General features: G+C 35.8%; 1 protein-coding gene across 1 annotated transcript; it reads left to right on the top strand.

The window, feature by feature from the left end:
- Positions 1 to 224: 224 nt before the first annotated feature.
- On the top strand, positions 225 to 11,410 carry LOC140757801 (synaptic vesicle 2-related protein-like). The gene is made up of 11 exons (XM_073093673.1): positions 225 to 1,442; positions 4,701 to 4,862; positions 5,277 to 5,439; positions 6,510 to 6,631; positions 7,101 to 7,336; positions 7,656 to 7,807; positions 8,454 to 8,586; positions 8,957 to 9,070; positions 9,663 to 9,829; positions 10,630 to 10,757; positions 11,122 to 11,410. Exons 1-11 carry the CDS (start codon positions 1,334 to 1,336, stop codon positions 11,178 to 11,180), a joined length of 1,545 nt encoding a protein of 514 aa, XP_072949774.1. The 5' UTR covers positions 225 to 1,333; the 3' UTR covers positions 11,181 to 11,410.
- Positions 11,411 to 20,348: the final 8,938 nt, after the last annotated feature.

Consider the following 20,348-nt stretch of genomic DNA (forward strand, 5'->3'; position numbering starts at 1 on the left):
TGTTGCCATAGTCACCGCGCTTGGCTGTGCGTGTTGGTGACCGCAGTATGGTGGTAAATTCACAGAGAGACGCTGCTGCCCATCTCCTGGTTTTGTCCCTTAGTCGACTCTTACGACATCCACGGGAAGAGAGGGAGTGGTGCTATTCGCAGCCGGCACCACACGGCACGGCAATTGATGTACATAATGAATATTAATTGAAAGGCTGTCACAGACACTTTTTTGTCAATGGCCTAAGCAACAGTTAGCCAGTTCATTAAATGTTATATTAAACGCTGCGGCTCAATTGATTTTAGTGTAAATTAAACGAATTATGAAGTTAATAGGCTGCGACATACGGAATAGTGAGAAACTGTAGTGGGAGTAATATGTCTGATAGCATCGTGTAGACCTCAAATTTGCAGATATTTTTTTTACTTTTTTTCCGTTAATAGTAATTTGTTTTTATATTTTTCTAGAGTCATTACATTATTATATTAGACAGCCTTAGCCATTAAGCGTGGCTAATAGTCTACTTAATGCCGAAGATAACATGACCTCACGCCAAATGAAGGTATGCCTGTCAGTTGTCCTCTGTTTTTGATACCGACCGGTTTGTTGATAAACACTTATCATTACGAAAAATAAAGTAAACGATGTTTGGAAAACCTTCGAAAAATTCTAAAGATAAATAATTAAAAAGTGTTCTCTTTTTTGTGCATTAAGTGTAATTAAATAAAGATTTTTTATTTGGTATTTTTATAGTTTATTGTGTTTACAGTGATAAATAAAATAAGAACATTCAAGTGATTAATAAAATAAGACTTTCCAATCATTTCTGAAATTAAATAGGCCTTCGAAAACAATATACTTTTGACGTCAATACATGAAATGTTATTGGTAACAATAAATTATGCCAAGTATTAAAATTTGGCGCGGACTACATTTAGCCAATTTTTTGCATTTTGCTGTTTGCCTTGAAAGTTTACAGTGTAAAATATATTTGGTTTTATAAACATATTTAATATTATTTTTATGGTTAATACAGCAAAAACAAATAATGATAAAATACACATTTCTTGTATTATTTTTATGATATCTTCCATAATAACCGTACCTACTCTGTGAGGTATAATATATTACTTAGCTAAGAAATAAAAGACCGATACAGTTGACTATAATCAGGTCATAATTAAAATTTATTACAATTCTACAATCAAAAAAACAAGCTGTTTTATTGGCATACTTTTCTATCACGCGAACAAAATGTCAGGACAAGTTTAATTGATAATAACCAAACTACGTCAATAGGGCATTAAAATAAAATAAAATATAACTAGAATTTAAATAAAAAATGGCAGTAAATTTAAGCTATGTTAAATCTGACGAGGAAAATGTCGAGATGAGAGATAGCGCGGGCGATCTGAAGCGTTACGGTTATGAGGAGGCCTTGGACCTGACAGGTAATATCTTTGTTTCAGATAGACGATCATTACCGTGTACTTGACTTATAATTTAGTTTAGTTTTGTACGTTTAGTCGTCTTCGAGTAAGCGATAATCTTTTTGAACGTCTGCGGAATGTTTCGGGAGTATTTATGTTTGCAATGTGTATATCTCACTCGTTGGTTGGGACGCCCTATAGCCCAGTTTGACGAATTAAACATATGCGATTTTTTTTGTACATAAATTAATGTAGAAGTTGTAAACTAACTTGCAGTACAGCTGATGGTTCGTGGCCACTGGTCGCAATCTTTCTTGGACATCTGTTATGCGTGGTTAATTACCATGGATAAGATAAGAGACCAGAGGTGGGCCACAGATGCGATGTACTCCTGAAGCCAAAGCCAGGTATAAGTACCTACCTTAGTCTTCCTTACCACACTCTTCAAACCATAACAAAGCAGCGTTTAACACTACTATAATTAGGCACACAGATGTGGCGATGTTGGTGCCGAAATCGACCTGCAGAGGGTTCTATTGTTAGATATAAATATTTTTATTTAATCTTTGGTATAAGAAGTATATGCTACACTACAAAGATGTTTAAGTATATAAGAATTATATTAGAATTTCATATAATCCACCGACTTATCATTAAACAGACTCAAACATACGCAAATTGATACTTATATAACGTATGAATATATATTTATATAAAGATTGGCGTTTGAAAGAACTGTATTAAGAGACTTGTTAATAAAATTATTTAACACCACTGTGTATACAGTTGTATTTGTAAAATATCTTAAACAGACGTATTAACATACTGTCGTCTTATGGCCGATTATGTTATTATTATACAATGTATATATGTAAGTGTTTAAAGATAATTTTGAAGTATAAGCTAATTATACAAAAGTATTAGAGTTATGATATATCCAAGATAATGCATCTTACTTATATCGTCTTGCGTATGATAATAATATGACAGCGATAGTTCCTCGTACAAGCCGTTTCCTAACAATCAATTTTCGCCAAATATTGCCTACTAAAGTTTTGAAATACAGGGAGAAAAAAAAAATAACAAAGAAATACAACCGACTTCTGTCACTACAAATTAAAAAATAATTCAAAGAAATGTTGGTTTAGTAAATAGTTCTGAAGTCGGCGCTCAATATATTTCGTTGGATAACGGCGTAAACAGCGTGTCCAATATGAGCGCCGACTTCAGAAATATCTACTTAACCATGTCGAAAATTGAATTTCCAAAATGCCTAATTGGAATTAAAAATATTATCCTCCGCTGTCTGCTTATCCATCCATCATTATTCCATCCATTATTATTTACATCCACATTTCGAATAATTTAAAATAGGCATACAGAAAACAAGTATAAAATTTATTCCAACATTTTCGGCTTCTACACAACGATATGTAAGGTAATGATATGTAAGGTAATGATGTATGATAATAATGACTAAGGGCCTTAGCAGATATGCAACTTTAAACATCGGCGATCGACGACTTAGGTACATTTTGGAATCTAGGTGCAGCGATCAAACATTCAATCAGGTACGCTTTTGAACGCCGTACAGCTACTCTTATTTGGACGTGCGATGGAGCATGTGGCAACTGAACGAAAAACGTGATACAACATTAACACAGTCGTTAAACGCACGTTTTTGATGCCGTGACCATTATACACAGCATGTCGCAAAAACGTGACGCAGCAACTATGCAATCGTCAAAACACGAATTGACTTCTAAAACAAAGATGTGTGCTAATAGCCACCTTAATTGTGATGTGTGTAGGCAAGCAGGGGCAAGTGGGGCAATTTCCGAGATCGGCTCTGCGGCAGGATGGCAGGGGCGCGAGACCCTTAGTCCCTAAATTGCCCCTGCCGTCATAACCTAAGCGGTTCAACATACTCTGGAACACTGGTAGGCAAGTGTGTTGATGATTGAGATACTCGGTTGGCCTTAGATTGCCCTTGCGGTGGGTGTGTGAGTAGCTCCCTTAAGTCTTACGTACATAGGTGAACGAATGAGAAATCAGCGCTCCTTTGAAAAAATGTAAATATTTTCATTAGCGTCGGCTTTATTGTTAGAAATATGTTATGCATAGTTAATTTTATTGTTTGCAACATTGTTAAAACTATTCTTCTAGCTATTTATAGCAAACTTGTCTTAATTGTTCCCAGAAACTTTTCGGTTAAATGCGGTTTTTGCGGTTCGAGTTATTTTTCTTATTACGTTTTCTGTTCGTAATTACTTTATTCAGTGCCTTTAGTAATGAGTTTATTTGAATGGATTAAAGGCGATAAAAATCTTGCTGGTTTTATTGCGGTAGCATCAGCGTCACATTTATTTTTATCTTATTTATTTACACTTATTTATATTATGTTGAATGAAACCCGAAGAGGAAAGCCGCATGAGGCTCCCAGTCTAAGAAGTAAATCTAATATTACAATTAGAAGAAAACTTGTAGAAATTTGGAGAGCCCTCAGGACCGTGTTTGACCCTTAGTCGGCCACCCTCAGTCCGCCAGTGCTTGTAGGAGAGTAAAAACGGTGTACTGTTTTGAAGGGAGTGAGTGACACTGTAGAGATACAAAAGGCTTCCAATGTAATTGTCCAACTTTAAAACTTTCAATGGCACCCGATTCGTCATTAACCATCATAACATTATGATTTACATGCTACTCTGCCAACAATTTCATAACAAAAAGTTGTTCTCCTAAATACATTTGTTTTTAAATAAAACAGAATTCTTTTGTAATGTTATTGATAGATTGCCTGTTTTTCTCAAAAGATCTCCAATAATAGCGATGCAAATTATTCGAATGAGATTTTTATTGTAATATTGTCCTTGTTTCTTTCACGTCATTTGGCATTGTATGTTGTAAGCTAATGTAGAATAACTTATTTTATATTATTACGTAGTAACAGCCTTTTTATATATTTTTTTCTATTGGAGAAAATCTTCTCAAGATATCTCATTTTTCAAGGAAAGGGTTATATAAGAGTAACTAAAACATGCCTCGGTGGCTTGACTAAAAGCAGTGATAGCCTAGTGGTTTGGCGTTTGGCCTCACAATATTATGATCCGTGGTTCGATTCCCAGGCACGTCGTTTTATCAAAGTTACTAGAGTATTTATTAGAAATGAATTATCATTTGATGTGACGGTGAAACCATCGTCAGAAAACCTACACATATGAGAGTTCTTCACATTTCATAGGAGAGGTTGTTATGGGTAACATTCTACAATTAAAATTCCAGGCCATGGGAGATACAACGTGGGGCTCCTGTTCGCGTGCTTCATGGTGATCATAGCCATGGGTATCGACATTTTCGGGCTCGGCATCATCGTCACGGCTGCCACGTGTGACCTTGGGATGACGCTCAAGCAGATTGGCATTCTGTCGTCAATGCCTTTCGCAGGTTTTAATTTTTTTGGTTACGAAATAGTTCGTATAAGGAAAATGCAACTATTTATTATTACTTGTCTCGTTAATTTGAATATGTCAGGGTCACTTGCAACTTGCAACTGAAACTTAAACCAGTTTTCCCAAATAATTGAACTGACATTTTGCATACACGTTTGGTTTGGAGGAAATAAATGATTAGTGACGTCTTCGTGACGTCATTTTAAAATTAATATGACGGTTGACCTAAGTTTTTTTATACTCCCTCATGATACTATAACTAAAAAAGTTTTTTTAAGTAATTTATAATTTATGTAGGCTATTTACTCTATACATTACAATATTGTAGTAAATCACATGAATAAGGTAAATCTTTACATAGACTGCAATCCATTGCAACCAAAACTTTATCAAAAATCCTCAATTTCAGGGATAATAGTGATGTCGTACCCGTGGGGCTACCTGGCTGACACGCGCGGCAGGAAGCTGGTGCTAATGTGGGCGATGTGTGGCAGCTTCATCAGCGCGGCGCTCAGCAGCCTGGCGCCCAGCTGGCAGCTGTTGGCTGTGCTGAGGTTCATCAGCTCTGCGCTGTGAGTGGCTTTCTAGTCTATGACAACAGTTCATTTTACTCTAACCAATCTATTTGTGCCTTCCAATTATCAAAATTTCAAGTGTACAGAAATCGTACAATGTCAATCTGTAGTAACTAAACCATTGAATGGATTGGTTATTAATAACGGGCGGTATTCCTCAGAATGAATACTAAATTCGATTTACTTGTCGGTTTAGAGTAATTACGTTGATAGTTTTCAAGGAGAGGAAAATATTCGGAACCAACCTCATGTAAGACAAAAACCTATCGGACGTATATTAAAGATGTCCATTTGCAGAAGTGTCAACTTACCATCATAAAAATGCTTGACAATCAGAAATAGCCCACATTCAGGTCTAATAGTGTCGTACCCGTGGGGCTACCTTTTTTTCTTTTATCGTCGGGAAACCCTTCATGGGTTCCTCTTAGCTGCGGGGGTAGCGGACAGGATATACCGGAGTCCTACCGGCTAAAACCCCACGGTGTTCCTCTGGACGCCTTTTGTCGGGACTACGGGTACGTTAATAGCACTCGTCCGCGATCCCGACGGCGTTTGCCCACGTCCGGGCCCATCTCGGTTTGGGATGGAGTTGGAGCTACTCGATCTACTTATCTTTGAGGTGCACGCGGGAACACCTCGCGCGCCACCTCGAGGCTTAATGGTGTTTTTGACGTAGGACACCCCCGTGTCCTACGCCCATGCCTCCGTTATGGAAAGAACCTCCACTGGAGCGCTTTAGCTTCACCCACGCGGCTACCTGGCTGACACGCAGAACCCTCGGTTGTTCGACTTCAGCATCTATTTCTGATTAAGATCTTCTGCATTCCAGCTTAGTTCTCAGGACTAGCGGCGCATCTTTTGCCGACCTTAGCAGGAATCTAATCTTATCTGAGAGCAAAATATTCGTGACCGAACTCAGGTAAGACACCAATCCTATACAGGGTAAATGACAAATGCCCCAGGTGCAGAAATATCACCTTATCATCTTAAAGTGCTGCTTCTATATTATAAAAAAACTGAAAATATAGTTGTGTATTGTTATTCTTCTAACACATTACTGTTTGCAGGTCAAGTGCAGCAGAGTCTGCAACGTATGCTCTGCTTGGAGAGTGCTGCAATTCCAGATCCAGGGCTCGATACATGCTGCTGATGACCAGCGCCTTGATGCTCACCCCCACTTTATATTATAGTAAGTTTAAAGGTATTACAGATAACATAACTGTTAACTTCAGTATCATATTTTATCTTCCTACGTTATTGTCAGTAGGTGTAGTTCATATATACATTGATTCAACTTAATCTTTAGATTTAGTAAAACGAATGTTATTGAAACAGAAGTTTTGAGAGTTTTATAATAGTAGTCCTAAGCTTGTAAGTAGTTTTATAAGTAGGTCTACTTTTAATACTACTAGTTAATAGTCTTGAAGTCGGCGCTCACTTTGGACAAACTGTTTACGTTGCGATCCAGCGACGAAATATATTGAGCGCCGACTTCAAACTGTGTACCTACTAAACCAACATTTACTTCAATTATTTTTGCGTTGTAGTAACATTGAAGTCCGTTATTTCTTTTTTATTATTTTTTTAGTCTATTACTTTTAATTTTTAGGCCGTCTTGTTTTCATTTTCATAATAATTGCTATTTTTCTTATTTTCAGTTTGGGGGTACTTCATAACAAAACTAGATTTTTCTTACACGTTCATCGGCATCGTCCTCCGCCCATGGCGTCTCCTCACCCTGGTCATGGCGCTACCTCTGGGCCTGGGTGCGCTGATGCTGCACTTCTTCTCCGAGAGCCCCAAGTTCCTGGCGAACGTGGGCAGAGGGTCCGAGGCTGTGGAGGTGCTCGCAAAGATGTATGTCAGAAATGGAGGGAAGATAGAAAATTATCCTGTAAGTAAAATTAAAATGTGTTTCAAGACATGTTGTTTCAAGAGCTGGGAAAGTAGAAGTTAACAATAAACAAATTTAGTAAAGAAAGTGTTACTTACTTCACTGCAGAGGGTAATGTTTTCAAGCGTATTTGTGTATGTCCAATGCTTTGGCACGCCCTTCAGTCCATTCGACTTGACGGGTTTTAACATATGTTCTAAGGTGTCGTTATTCGTCTAAATTGCATACACGTAGACTATATTTTAAACAGTTAGGTATTCTTAGTTTATCTAGTTTACTATCCACACTATCAAGTCTTGTCTATCTTGAAAATTTTCAGGTCAAAGAAATCTACCTAGAAGAAGGAAATAAAGAAGATGTAGGGGTATTCTCCCTGCAGTCCTTGTGGAATCAAATCGCTCCTCTGTTCAAGGCGCCGTTGCTTGGACGGACTATGTTGCTCTTCTACCTAACTTTCGTGATATATATTGCGTGAGTGTAGCAAATATCAATATCTCACAGTATGTCAGAAATGGCGGGAAGATAGAAAATTATCCTGTAAGTAAAATTTAAATGTGTTTCAAGACATGTTGTTTCAAGAGCTGGGAAAGTAGAAGTTAACAATAAACAAGGTGAATTTGAAGGTGGTAGAACCCTTTATGGTTTGACTCCGGCGGCACCACCGCCACACCTATTTCTACCTAATAACAGCAGTGCTAGGCGCTGCTGTGTTCCGGTTTGAAGGGTGTGGTAAGGGAGACAGACTTTTCCGAGGCGTTCCAGCTTAGTCCTCAGGGGTAGCGGCGCATCTGTGGCCGACCTCAGGTAGGAATATCTAATCCTATCTGGGGTTGATTACAGATGTCCATGGGCGGCAGTAGCCACTTACCATCAGGTGGACTGCATGCTCGTCTGCTACTCTTATATTATAAAAAAAGAAAAAAAATCAAGGTGGTAGGACCCGCGGTGGTTCAACTCCTACGGCACCACCCCCACACCTATTCATGTTTAGTAACAGCGGTATTAAGCGCTTCTATGTTTTGGTTTAAAGGGTGTGATAAGGGAGACACACACTTATTAGCACATAATATTAGATTATACTGAATAGTGACATAATATTTGTTAGGTGAATTCGCAGGAACAACAGTTTCGCGATAATAATGCCGACGATATTCAACGTGTTCTTCACGTCGTACGCATCAAGCAGCGCAGGCGCAGGTTTCTGCGATCTGTTCGCTGTTAGTCCCAACGCTACTGAAACTGCTGTTGAGGTCAGTATAATTATTATCTGTATAGTTTCGGCATGGTGACAATTACCATCATGGGTCTTATTTCTTTTAGGATACTAGGACTGCGTAAGTGTTCACTGACGCCGATAGATATTTGTAATCAATCCTTAATACGATTGGAGGATTCCCTGCGTTCGGATCGAAATGCTTCATTATTCCTAAAGACTAAGCACTTAACACTGTTGCTATTAGGTACAATATTATAAATAGTTATTATTAGAAAAACAAAATCCAGACTGCTTAAATTATAGACTACTCAAACAGTAGAGCTCATATATTAAAATCCGACAAGCCGTAATGTGGTAAAAAAGAAATCAAAAAAGATTCCGCATTCTTTAATGATGTGTTACAGGAGGTGGCAGATTGCAAGGGCATAGACGACAACACAATATGGGCGGGCTGTGTCCATGGGCTCTCCTTCTTCGTGCTCAATGCTCTCATCTCCCAGTGTGCTGGAAAGAGAAAGGTATGTTATTAAACAAACAAGACAGTGAACATTAGTTTAAGTGTGTGACAGAGTTGATGCAATTGATACGTTCTAGTCAAGGTGGACCTTGGATAAGAAACTAGATGGTATACGAGTCCAATGTTCGTGAGTTAATTTAATCTACTATCCTTAACTACTTATAAATTTATTTTTTCGTAATTTATATGATATATGTAGGCGTTTACGAAATATAAAAAAAGTTAACTTGGTTGCAATATCTTTCACGTACCTAAGCATTGCTATTTTAATTTTACAGGATTATAGATGACAGCTTGAAAAAGAAACACGAAATATTTTACATTTTAATGTAGGCGTCCTCTCATAATACGCTATTTTGTAAAGATTTATTTGCAAAAAAAGAAACTCAAAGCAAATCAACAATAGCTTAAACTATATGTTAATCCGTCACACATAAAAAATTTGGTCAATTTTTTCTAGGAATTTATACATATTATGTTTTACCTATGTCCTAAACTTTTCTCAAGGTATTTTGTCAATGCTACAATGGAATAGAATTCCCTTCTCTCTATCATATTGTCCATACACTTCAACAGATTTCCATATATTCCAGGTTCTCACCATCACAATCCTGGTGATAGCGGCGTGCGCGGCGTTACTGATCGACAACACGGGGGAGGCGCTGTCGGGGCTGGTGTTCTTCTACCTGTTCCTCACCACCGCCATGGTCTTCGGTATCGTCTCTTCGTACTTCGTCACCCTGTATCCTACCTCGTACAGGTACTTAAATGTTTTATTTTTGTTGTAGTTGGTGACGTGTGCTTACCTAACCGACCACGTCAAACTATTTTGGTTGTTAATCAATATCATTATCAGACCACTTTTGGACGCGTGTCTGCTCTGAAATAGAAGATGTTTAAAGCTATTATTTTTACCAACAATTAGTTAATAGATTTCATTCGCCTTTGAAAATATTATGAATAGTATGAATGGTTCATAGATAAGTATAGATATCTCACCGCCTTGTAAATGAAGGTAGCCATTAAATGGCTGACATGTGTCAGCCGTTTAAAGGCTGTCATGGTCAATTTACGCGGAACAATGCCGACACGTGTAGTTAAGTAGTGCAAAAACACGAAATCGAAGGAAAAGTGCGGAGAAATATCGTTTCATTCGTAAATGCTCTAAAAACTACATTTTTTAAATATTATTCAAACACGAAAATACGACAGTGACAATTTCAATTCTGAAAACTGATTATATTTTCTTGTTAGGAGTGAGTAATCTTTACTAATCTATGTGAAGAACTATCAAACTTTTTTACGTAGTAATCATTAATTTCTTACATACGGTTAGTACCATCATGATAACGTCATTGTTGTTTTATTAATCCTGATATGACATTAGATGGTAAGTTAAAGTTAAAATGAAAGTAAACCCATGTAACGAGAAAAATATGTAGTACGTCAGTACAGCCACCACGACTGTTGTTACAAAGCTATATCTTTATCCGAATGTAATGCAGAAGTAAACTATGGTGAGGTTGTCGTATCACTTCAAACACTTGTACCATGTTTCAGAGCGATGGTGGCCTGCTTGGGCATGATGGTGGCGCGGCTGAGTGCGTTCAGTGGTACCAACATCGTCAGCGCCTCCGTCACCAGCCACTGCGGCGTCACGCTCTACGCTGCTGCTGCTTTGGTCCTCAGTGAGTAATAACTATTGGTCTACAGGTACTAATAACCTTGGGATTGACTGCTTAAATAAAAAGTTTTTTCAAAGTCGAAAAAAGGTTTCTGCTATTTCGCCGACATCCACATTAATATTAAACTTGTATCCAAAAGACCACAAAAAGGTTCAAATTTGAAAATTAGTTTTAAACTTCGCATGTCCCTTCTAACAATTCGCGACAGACAATTGGTTCAGAAGCTCTGTTTATAAACAATGATCACTTACCATCACTAGGACTAAATTCTCGTTCACTACTTTTTTGGGATCTTTGGATAAAAATTACATATTAATTATGATGTCCATTAAGTTTTTAATAACTTATTTAAACATTTTTCTCACAGGTGGAGCTGTAGCGGCATATTTTCTACCGTCCGACAGTTCACAGACAGAAACAAAGTAGTTTCTAATATATTTATATAAATTTGTTTATTTTATACCAAGTCCGCCTTTGCTGCTATTATTTTTGTTAATCAATAAAAAGCAAAAAAAAATAGAATTGGTTATAAATACTTCGTCATAAATCGTCTTTAGGTGTTTCATCAAATGCCGAATTGGCTCATAATCCTGCGACTTATAAGTTTCACAGACCTTTCAATGTCTTCTTGTAACTCGTTCAAAATTTTAAAATACCCCGTTCTGTGTGAGCAACACGGTCTTATGGGGGATTTTTATCGAACTAAAACTCCCAATGGCCGTCTTCGGCGATGCGAAAGATCTCCGAGAACTCTAAAGGACCCAGTCAAAAATTATCATACTCGCATCGTAATATATTTTTTTTTTACTTTTTAAACTTACTTAAAATCCAGTTAAATAAATTACTATTAATTAAAACTGTACGTAATAAGATAACAATTATTCCTTACATATTTTAAAGTATAAAAAAGCGTAGGTACACTTTTTTGTGTAGGTTGTGTTAAAAATAATTTTGTTACTGTAGTTGTAAATAAATTCTATTACAATATTTAACGTCAAATAAGCTGTAATAATAATGCATTATTTCTCTTTAAATTGTAATGCTCTATAAATTATACCTAATAATGTTAATATTATTATACCTACTACACTTGTCACTTTTCGATCTTTGGTAGTGACGAATTGGATAGATTGATTATTAATAACGGGCGGTAAAGTTTGTTTATATCTACATATTTAAGTGAGCAAGACGCGTGCCGTAGCAGACAAAATAATGTTTTATTATATATATTATCAAAATATTAACAAACAAGCCCTTTATCGCGGCCTTGTTGTGATACATGTTATTTTGTCTGTAGATAAAGATAGTAAACAAACCTTTAAGGTTCACCGCCTTCGATTGGGTCAGCTCAAAGTCTAAAATATTTTAATCTTTAAGATATATTTAAAGCGATATTAATAAAATAAGTTGTAAATTTTCTTATATTGTTTTTGTATAACATTGGTCGTCAACAACACATTATTGTGCCACTGCTGGGCGCGGGTCTGCTCTCATATTGAGAAGGATTGGGCCATAGTCTTTGAGATTTTTTTTTTATAATAATCTCTCAGGTATGCAGGTTACTACATGACGCATTAATTTCTAATACATACATAAATTTGAAAAATCAGAGGTGCGTGACTGGGATTTGAACCTCGGACCCCTCGATCGAGAGACCGACTTTCTTAACCACTAGGCTATCACTGCTGTTGATAATATAACGTTGTTGTTGCGTATAGCGTTGGTAATTGAGGTTTATGATATTCATAGGTGGGACAAGTGAGTTTTCAATAAGAGTATGTTTTAATCCATGAAGAAAATATGATTAAGAGAACTGAAAATGTTATATAATGAAATTACTAAAGATGACTAATAAAAACATTACTAGAAAAATATTTGAATGATATGTTTTAACAGAACTAAATAAATTATTAGATTTGTCGTTTATTTAAAAGGCTAGTATCGTCATGAAATTTGAGCATATTGTTTATAGCAAATGTAAGGATTTCTTTATTATTTAATAAATAAATAATATAATCATTACATCCATAGATTTGCCTGATAAAGATTGAAATTTTACAATGTCTGCACCTATTAAATTGCCCGTTAAAAATAATTAATCTATCCAATTTCCTATCAAACACTGACATTTGACAATTCCTATCTAAGTATATACTAGTGCTTAGTTGTCAAAAATCTTAGGAAAAGAATGATAGATCGATCATAATAACGAACCAAGAAAATTATTGATTTCCGAACTTAAAATTTTAATGAGTTAAGATTTAATATGTAATCATTGAAAAAAGCGTACTAATCGAATCAGTTTAATAAAACGGACACGTAGGGCGATTTATGATATTTGATTATATTTAAGCCGGTCATTCAACCTTTTTTTTATTTTATGAACGAGCTTTGCCGGTCTGAGTTTGTATATACTTTTTTATTTGGTATTAAGATTAATAATTCACTTCATTCATGATTGAATGGGATCAATTTCCGCGTCTACACCACTCGGCCTACTTAAGCAACGTTGGGCGGGGTCGGGAGTTGGATGGGTAAGTGCCAGTTTCATGCTCAGTTATGTATTTCGAACGCATACGCTTGTCCGATTATCATATATAACAGATATCGATATTACATGATATCCTATATAATTAAGTTTTGGAAGGTGGTAGAGCAGTTCTGCATATCGGTGGAAGGCTGTCGATGAGGCTACCATTAGCCCTCAGGTGCGGCAACGCATCTTTGATACTTTTTAGGTAAAACTTTTTAATAAGAAGAAGTTGGTCTTAATACGCGGCAGTGACCACTTACCATCAGATGGACTACCATCAGATACTCGTTTGATACTCAAATCTTTCAGTATTTTTTATAAAAACACAATCTTATCCGTAGAGCGTTTTTATGTTGTTTTTGGCCGAGTACCGGATAAACAAAATAATAATATAATTTGTCATATTTTTAATCTAATTACAGACGTATCAAAACTGTTCAGGCTCAATATTAATATTTATACTTACTTACATCATTTATATGATTACCGGATTAATAATATAAACTTGCTAGTCCGGTTACCCGTTACTGTTCGATTAATTATAAAATATTCGACCGGAACCTATTTCAATAGAAGCAGCTTATTGATAACCAATCTATACACTTTTTTCCGAGAGTCGAAATTTAATAATCGCTAGTAGGCAGAAATTGTCAAATTTCGATCTAGAAATTTTCAAATATCGATCGTGGGAAGTACTCGTAATACATTAAATATTAAATAAATAAACGCGTTCTACACTCACAGCCCCACATTAGGATTTCCAGTATCGTGGATGCTATGGACACACACAGAGACAAATACACAAACACCTAAATTCTTCATTTACTTAGATATCTGTCTGGTCAGGGCTAGAACCCGGGAACCTCTGCGCATCAGAACGGTATGGAGACCACTCCGCCACGCGGGTTAACATTAGATTGGTATTTTATTACTAATGGGCATTAGTATGGTAAAAACCGCCACAACTATTCGGCCTAATAATAGCAGTTTTAAGTGCTACTGTATTCTGGTTTGAAGGGTGTGGTAAGGTAGACTTTTCCGACATTCTAGTATAGTGCTCAGGAGCGACGCATTTGTGGCCGACCTCAAGTAGGAATCTTAAACATATCTGGGGTTGATTACAGATTTTCATGGGTAGTAGCCACTTATCCTTAAGTAGACTGTATGCTCATCTGCTACCTCCATACTAAAAAAAAGTAAGTTTTAATATTTTTCAAAATTAATCACTATCTTTTTTGGAGTAACACACTTAAACGTGTGCGACTTGACCCCAAGTGACATCTTTCATAAAACAAATTTATCGGTCTTACATTGTATAAGATTGATAGCCCACTGGCCTTGTGACCACGGAAATTAAAGTGTGTCGAAGAACATGACATATATACTATGTATATTGTTATTTATCATTTCTCTTAAAATATTTTTTAATAAGAAATGTGTTTGTTATTGTTGTAACGTAATAACAAAACTTTAGGGTGTAGTGAGGGAGAAATACATATCCGAGCTCTTCCAGCAGTCCTCAAGGGTGTGGGCCGACCTCAGATTGGACTGTAATCTTATCTGAGGTTGATTACATATTTTAATAGGCGGCTCACTTCTATATTATTATTTAAAAAATAACTATTATTTCATTCAGGTTTGATAGACTTCACACACCCGAGCACTTTTTACGGCTGTTATTAATAATTGAACTATCCAACGTTGTGACCGAAGATTAAAATTTGTCAATTTCTGCCTATTTGAAATTGACAAACGACCTTTGATAGGCATGCGCATTTCTTCATGAAGTATGACATAGGTCTCTTCGAGAGGGGTGCGATGAGAACCCTTCAAAGCCGGCGATGCACTGGCGACTCCTCTGATGTTGCAAATATTCATGGACGACGGTGCCTTCCACCAGGTACCCTGACCTTATTGTAAGGTATATTAATAATAAGGCTTGAAGGTGGTAGAACCCTTTATGGTTCGACTCCGGCGGCACCACCGCCACACCTATTTCTACCTAATAACAGCAGTGTTAGGCGTTGCTGTGTTCCGGTTTGAAAGGTGTGGTAAGGGAGACAGACTTTTCCGAGGCGTTCCAGCCTAGTCCTCAGGAGTAGCGGCGCATCTGTGGCCGACCTCAGATAGGAATATCTAATTCTATCTGGGGTTGATTACAGATGTCCATGGGCGGCAGTAGCCACTTACCATCAGGTGGACTGCATGCTCGTCTGCTACTCCTATATTATAAAAAAAAAATAATAAAAAAAAAATCTTTCTCGTGGAGTCACGAGTTATGAGAAGCAGACAAACAGTTTGACCTTTTAACATTCTGAGATAATAGACCGCGTGTGTTTCATAATACCAATATTATTTATCAGTAACATTTTTAACGGATGTCATTTATAAGCAAGGCTTTCGAGAACACTTAAATAAATATACCATGAAGAATATACCAATACAAAGTTCTGGTTCTATGTTCTGGTTTGAAGGTTAGTGTGGTCCAGCTTAGTGTTCAGGGGTTCCTACCTGAGGCGGCACATGTGTGGTCGACCTTAGGTAGGAATCTAATCTTATGTGGGGTTGACTATAGACGTCCTTTGGCGGCAATAGCCATTTATCATCAGATGGACTTCATCCTTTTTTTCCTACTTACTTCTATATTATATAAAAAAGTTGATATATATTATCCGTTTCATCTATCAGATCTTCAATGTTATATAAGACATAGGTAGGCATTTTTATCTTAAGAGGTAATTATCGTAATTTAGGAAGCAGCTGTAGCAGGATATATAGCAGCAGTAGGTGACCTCACTGGATTCTTCGAGGGACGCTGTCGCCTGGAATTCTTCCTTAATCTCTGTTGCAACCCACGGAAAGACATCGAATAACCAAGTCTTGCTTTCAAATTCACATCTAATGTGAGATCAAGAAAAAATATGTAATTACTTATCTATATAATATAGTCGTCGCCCTCAAACTTTCTCGTCGTCTAATTTTTAACGGGCATTCAAAGAGTAGTTATTTTCCTAAAAGTCCCTTGAAGATAGAATTAGTCGTTTTTAAGTTTCTAAGAGCTTGTGGAGACGGAAATTTTTGAAACTATAAAAACATAATATAACTTTAAAAATATTTACGTAAGAAGACATCAAGTTGTTTAAGTATATAAGTACCTCAATCTGTATAAGTATTGTAAAAGATATAAAAATAAAATTACTATCTATTAATTGATTATTGAAGCTTATAAGATATTCTAAGAAATCACAAAAGGAAAATAAAAGAATGTTTGTGTTCGAATGAAAATAATACATAAACAAACATATACATATATAAAAATTCCTAATTAAAATAGTTGACATTGCAAACCATATAACGCGCTAAAGATGAACACTATTACACAATGTCAGATAGGTCAACACCTAGGTCTAGATATCGTGTGGTTTACACACAATTATTTCTAGTTATGACTCTTCTTAATAATATCTTAGAATAATAATAGCATTGATAAGAACGTTGCAGAAATGTTTAATTATATAATTGTATGTAATTAATTACATTATCTTCGTTATAATGACATCAGACACGTTTTTAAGAAATAGTCTTCGACTAAAATATCCAGAAAGGTTTTCGTTTTGAGAAAATATAACCGTTTTATAGATTTTCCTAGAAGGACAATGCTGCATTCATACTTCGCATTTTCTGAAAAGTTTAAACTCTACAAACACACAAAAGTGTGGAGATGTCGAAAGCGCTTGCTGCAAATTCCTTTTGATTTTCTGAAGTCGGCGCTCATATTGAACACGCTGTTTACGTCGGTATCCAACGAAATGTATTGAGCGCCGACTTCAGAACTATGTACTAAACCAACATTTATGTAAGTTATTTTTTAGTTTGTAGTGACATAGAAGTCGGTTGTATCTATGTGTTTCTTTTTTAAAACGGTCCTCTTTTGTGCTTACATGTGGAATCGAATGTCGGCAAAGCCAAAAATAGTCCTCCTGTTAATTAAGAGAGTAGTCTGGAGCCCTCTACCTTATATACCTCCATGGCAAGCAGCGTGGTAGAGTCCAGACCTCCCCCAATGATGGGAAGAAACTAGCAATTATTATAAAAACAAAAACCAGACTTCTTAAATCATACCCCTAAGTGATAAGGGTTGTTCACCCTTAACATTTTATTTATATGGCAACACAACGTTTGCTGGGTCAGCTAGTAACATATAAAATACTTTAATTTTAATTTTTTTGTCACGGGTGGAATAGGCTCATTTGTAAAAAAAAGAATTTATTTAATAATGAACCAGTTGCGTTCGTACTTGGCTTGTTTTATTGTGAGTATATTTGACATAGGCAGTGTTTTTCAACCTTTCCAAAGCACGACCCCCTTAGAAATACAAGGAAGAGTGGTTGCACTCCGGAGTGGTTTTAAAGGTGGTAGAACCGTCAGTGGTTTGACTACTACCACACCCTTATAAATTGTTACTAATATTATTAATAACAGCAGTGTTAAGCACAGTTGTATTTCGGTTTGTAGGGTATGATAAAGTCAGGTAAGAATTTAAGCTGATCTAGTCTTATCTGGGTTTGATTACAACTGTCCGTTGCCAGTAGTCACGTAGCATCAGGTGGACTGCGTGCTCGTTTGCCACTTTCATTTTATTAAAAAAATATAAATATAACATGACAGAAAATTTATTATATTATTACGATATCTATTGTTACAAATATCAAACCCATAAACGTTACTATGTTTATTAATTATTTTACGATTAGAAATATCCACCTACATATGTCCTTTACTTTACACTTATTATAATATTTTTTAAAATTAAGGAGCCGATCCCCTGGTACTAGACCCCTTAATAAAGAATTTGCGACCATCCAGGGGGTCACGACCTACACTTTGAGAAACAGTGACATACGTACATTAGTTATGAGGGCTGTGACCTTGCGATTATGTTTAAGTTATGTATAATTATTCTATTAATTGCGAAAATTTTAAAAACTATTTCTGGTTAACGGCGACGGTATTACACGTGTTGTCTTATAATATTGTTTTTATAATACAGAAGCAGTAAATAAAGAATGCTAAAGTAATGCTTCCCAGCAGTGATAGCTTGTGGTTGAAACTCGGCCTCCTAATAGAGGGGTCCGAGGTTCAAATTTCAGGCAAGCCAGGCCTCTGATTTTTCAAAGTTATATGCATGTTAGAAATTAATTATCACGTGCTTTATTGGTAAAGGAAATCGCGAGAAAACTTAAATACCAGAGAGATTAAAAAATCTCAGGTACCTATGTGATGTCTACCAATATTTAAGTAATATTTTTTCCAATATTTAAATAATATTTTTTCCTGTTTATATCATGTTTATAGAGTCACGAGCCACAATAAAAACTTTAAACAAAATATACAATTAACTTTAATTCCATTATAAATAATTATTGAAGAAAAATGTATCATTAATTTCTATGTAAAAGTTTTATAATGGACTTAAAAGTTGAAAATTAAATCAAAGTCACGGGATGTATTCGTCTGATTAATGGATGCATAAATGCTTGTAAGTTATTTTTCGAAGCATACGATGTGAACTTATGTCAGTCATCATCACCTTTCTTTTATATTTTGAGGAGGTATTTGCATCGTATGCGCTGCTTCATAAAATAAATAAATATATGAGAATTTTTTTTTCAAATGTTTATTCTTGTCTTGCGACTGCCAAAACTCAAATTATATTTTTTTATTGTTCAGTAATATCTTCTAAATGTGAGTTAGGTTTACAATTTTTAACCGACTTCTCAAATTGGCCTCATATTGGGCACGCCGCTATCAATCAAAATGTATTGAGCGCCGACATTTATTTGAATTATTTTTCACTTTGTAGTGACATAGAAGTCGGTTTTATTTTTTTGTTAATTTTTTATGTATCTAGCTCGTAGGGAGGGTTGTGTAGAATTGGTAACAAAATTCCGCTTGAACAAAAACCCAAAGCGGGTCCATAAAATAATAATAAAAATAAAATAGAAAATTATTTATTATTTTTTTTCAAGTTAGTGCTTCAAACTATACCTACTATGATACATTGAAGAGGTCGCCATAGTTCGTCAGAGATCAGAAGGCTACCCAATGCTGATATGAGCACGGAAACTATATTTTTATTCAATATTCTGTTTACTTTATGTTATTTATTATTGTTTGTACCTATTCTTAAGAAATTTATAAGAATCGGTTTAATTTATTTATTTATTTAAGAAGGCATACCAACTAAGTACATAAAAATTAATGTAATATTAATAAGACAATAAGAAAAACTTTTAAAATATGCACTTAAATTATAGGTTTACACAACATTACAATTAAGTTCAATCAAACTCAGACGCGCTTACGTCCTTACAAAAAAAAAACATATCTTACAATAAAAGTTACTTACTTTTTTACAAATTCGGTATAATGCAAGCTGTAAACTATATTAACATGTGACTAAGAGATAATGGATAATAATATACAAAAAAAAAGACAAAAATTACTTAATATTACATAATGCTATCGAGACATTTTTCTTGAATTTTCCTATCGTGTCAGAAAATACTCGTAGGTCAATATCAACATTTTGAAACAAAGAGTTATAGCATTTCATGGCTCGGTTCAGCGGAGAATTAGATAAGTACCTGGCTTTATAGTGACTCGTACATAAGGGCTTAAAATTGCTTATCCTTGCATTAACTCTAGGAGCGGTGATAGCGTAGATTTAATGAATGAAAAGTCCTATATGTTACATAAAACATTTAGAAGGTGGTAGAACCCCTTGTGGTTCGACTACGGCGGCATCACCATCACACCTATTTCTACCTAATAACAACAGTGCTAGGCGCTGCTGTGTTCCGCTTTGAAGGGTGTTGTAAGGGAGACATACTTTTCCGTGGCGTTCCAGCTTAGTCCTCAGGGTTAGCGGCGCATCTGTGGCCGACCTCAGGTAGGAATATCTAATCCTATCTGGGGTTGATTACAGATGGGCGGCATTAGCCACTTATATTAAAAAAAAATCCCATCATTTGGTCTACTTAATTTACCGAAATTACAAT

The sequence above is a fragment of the Epargyreus clarus genome, unplaced genomic scaffold (genome assembly GCF_041222505.1).
Source record: "Epargyreus clarus isolate Ecla_fem2 unplaced genomic scaffold, WU_Ecla_fem_2.2 ptg000005l, whole genome shotgun sequence".
NCBI classification, from domain to species: domain Eukaryota; kingdom Metazoa; phylum Arthropoda; class Insecta; order Lepidoptera; family Hesperiidae; genus Epargyreus; species Epargyreus clarus.

What these genes read in the sequence shown, in the direction of transcription:
- LOC140757801 (XM_073093673.1), top strand. Translation starts at nt 1,334, where the DNA reads ATGGCAGTAAATTTAAGCTATGTTAAATCTGACGAGGAAAATGTCGAG. An exon ending in GGAAGATAGAAAATTATCCT is followed by an intron (nt 7,337 to 7,655) that starts GTAAGTAAAATT and finishes GAAAATTTTCAG; the next exon opens with GTCAAAGAAATCTACCTAGA. An exon ending in ACTTTCGTGATATATATTGC is followed by an intron (nt 7,808 to 8,453) that starts GTGAGTGTAGCA and finishes GTGAATTCGCAG; the next exon opens with GAACAACAGTTTCGCGATAA.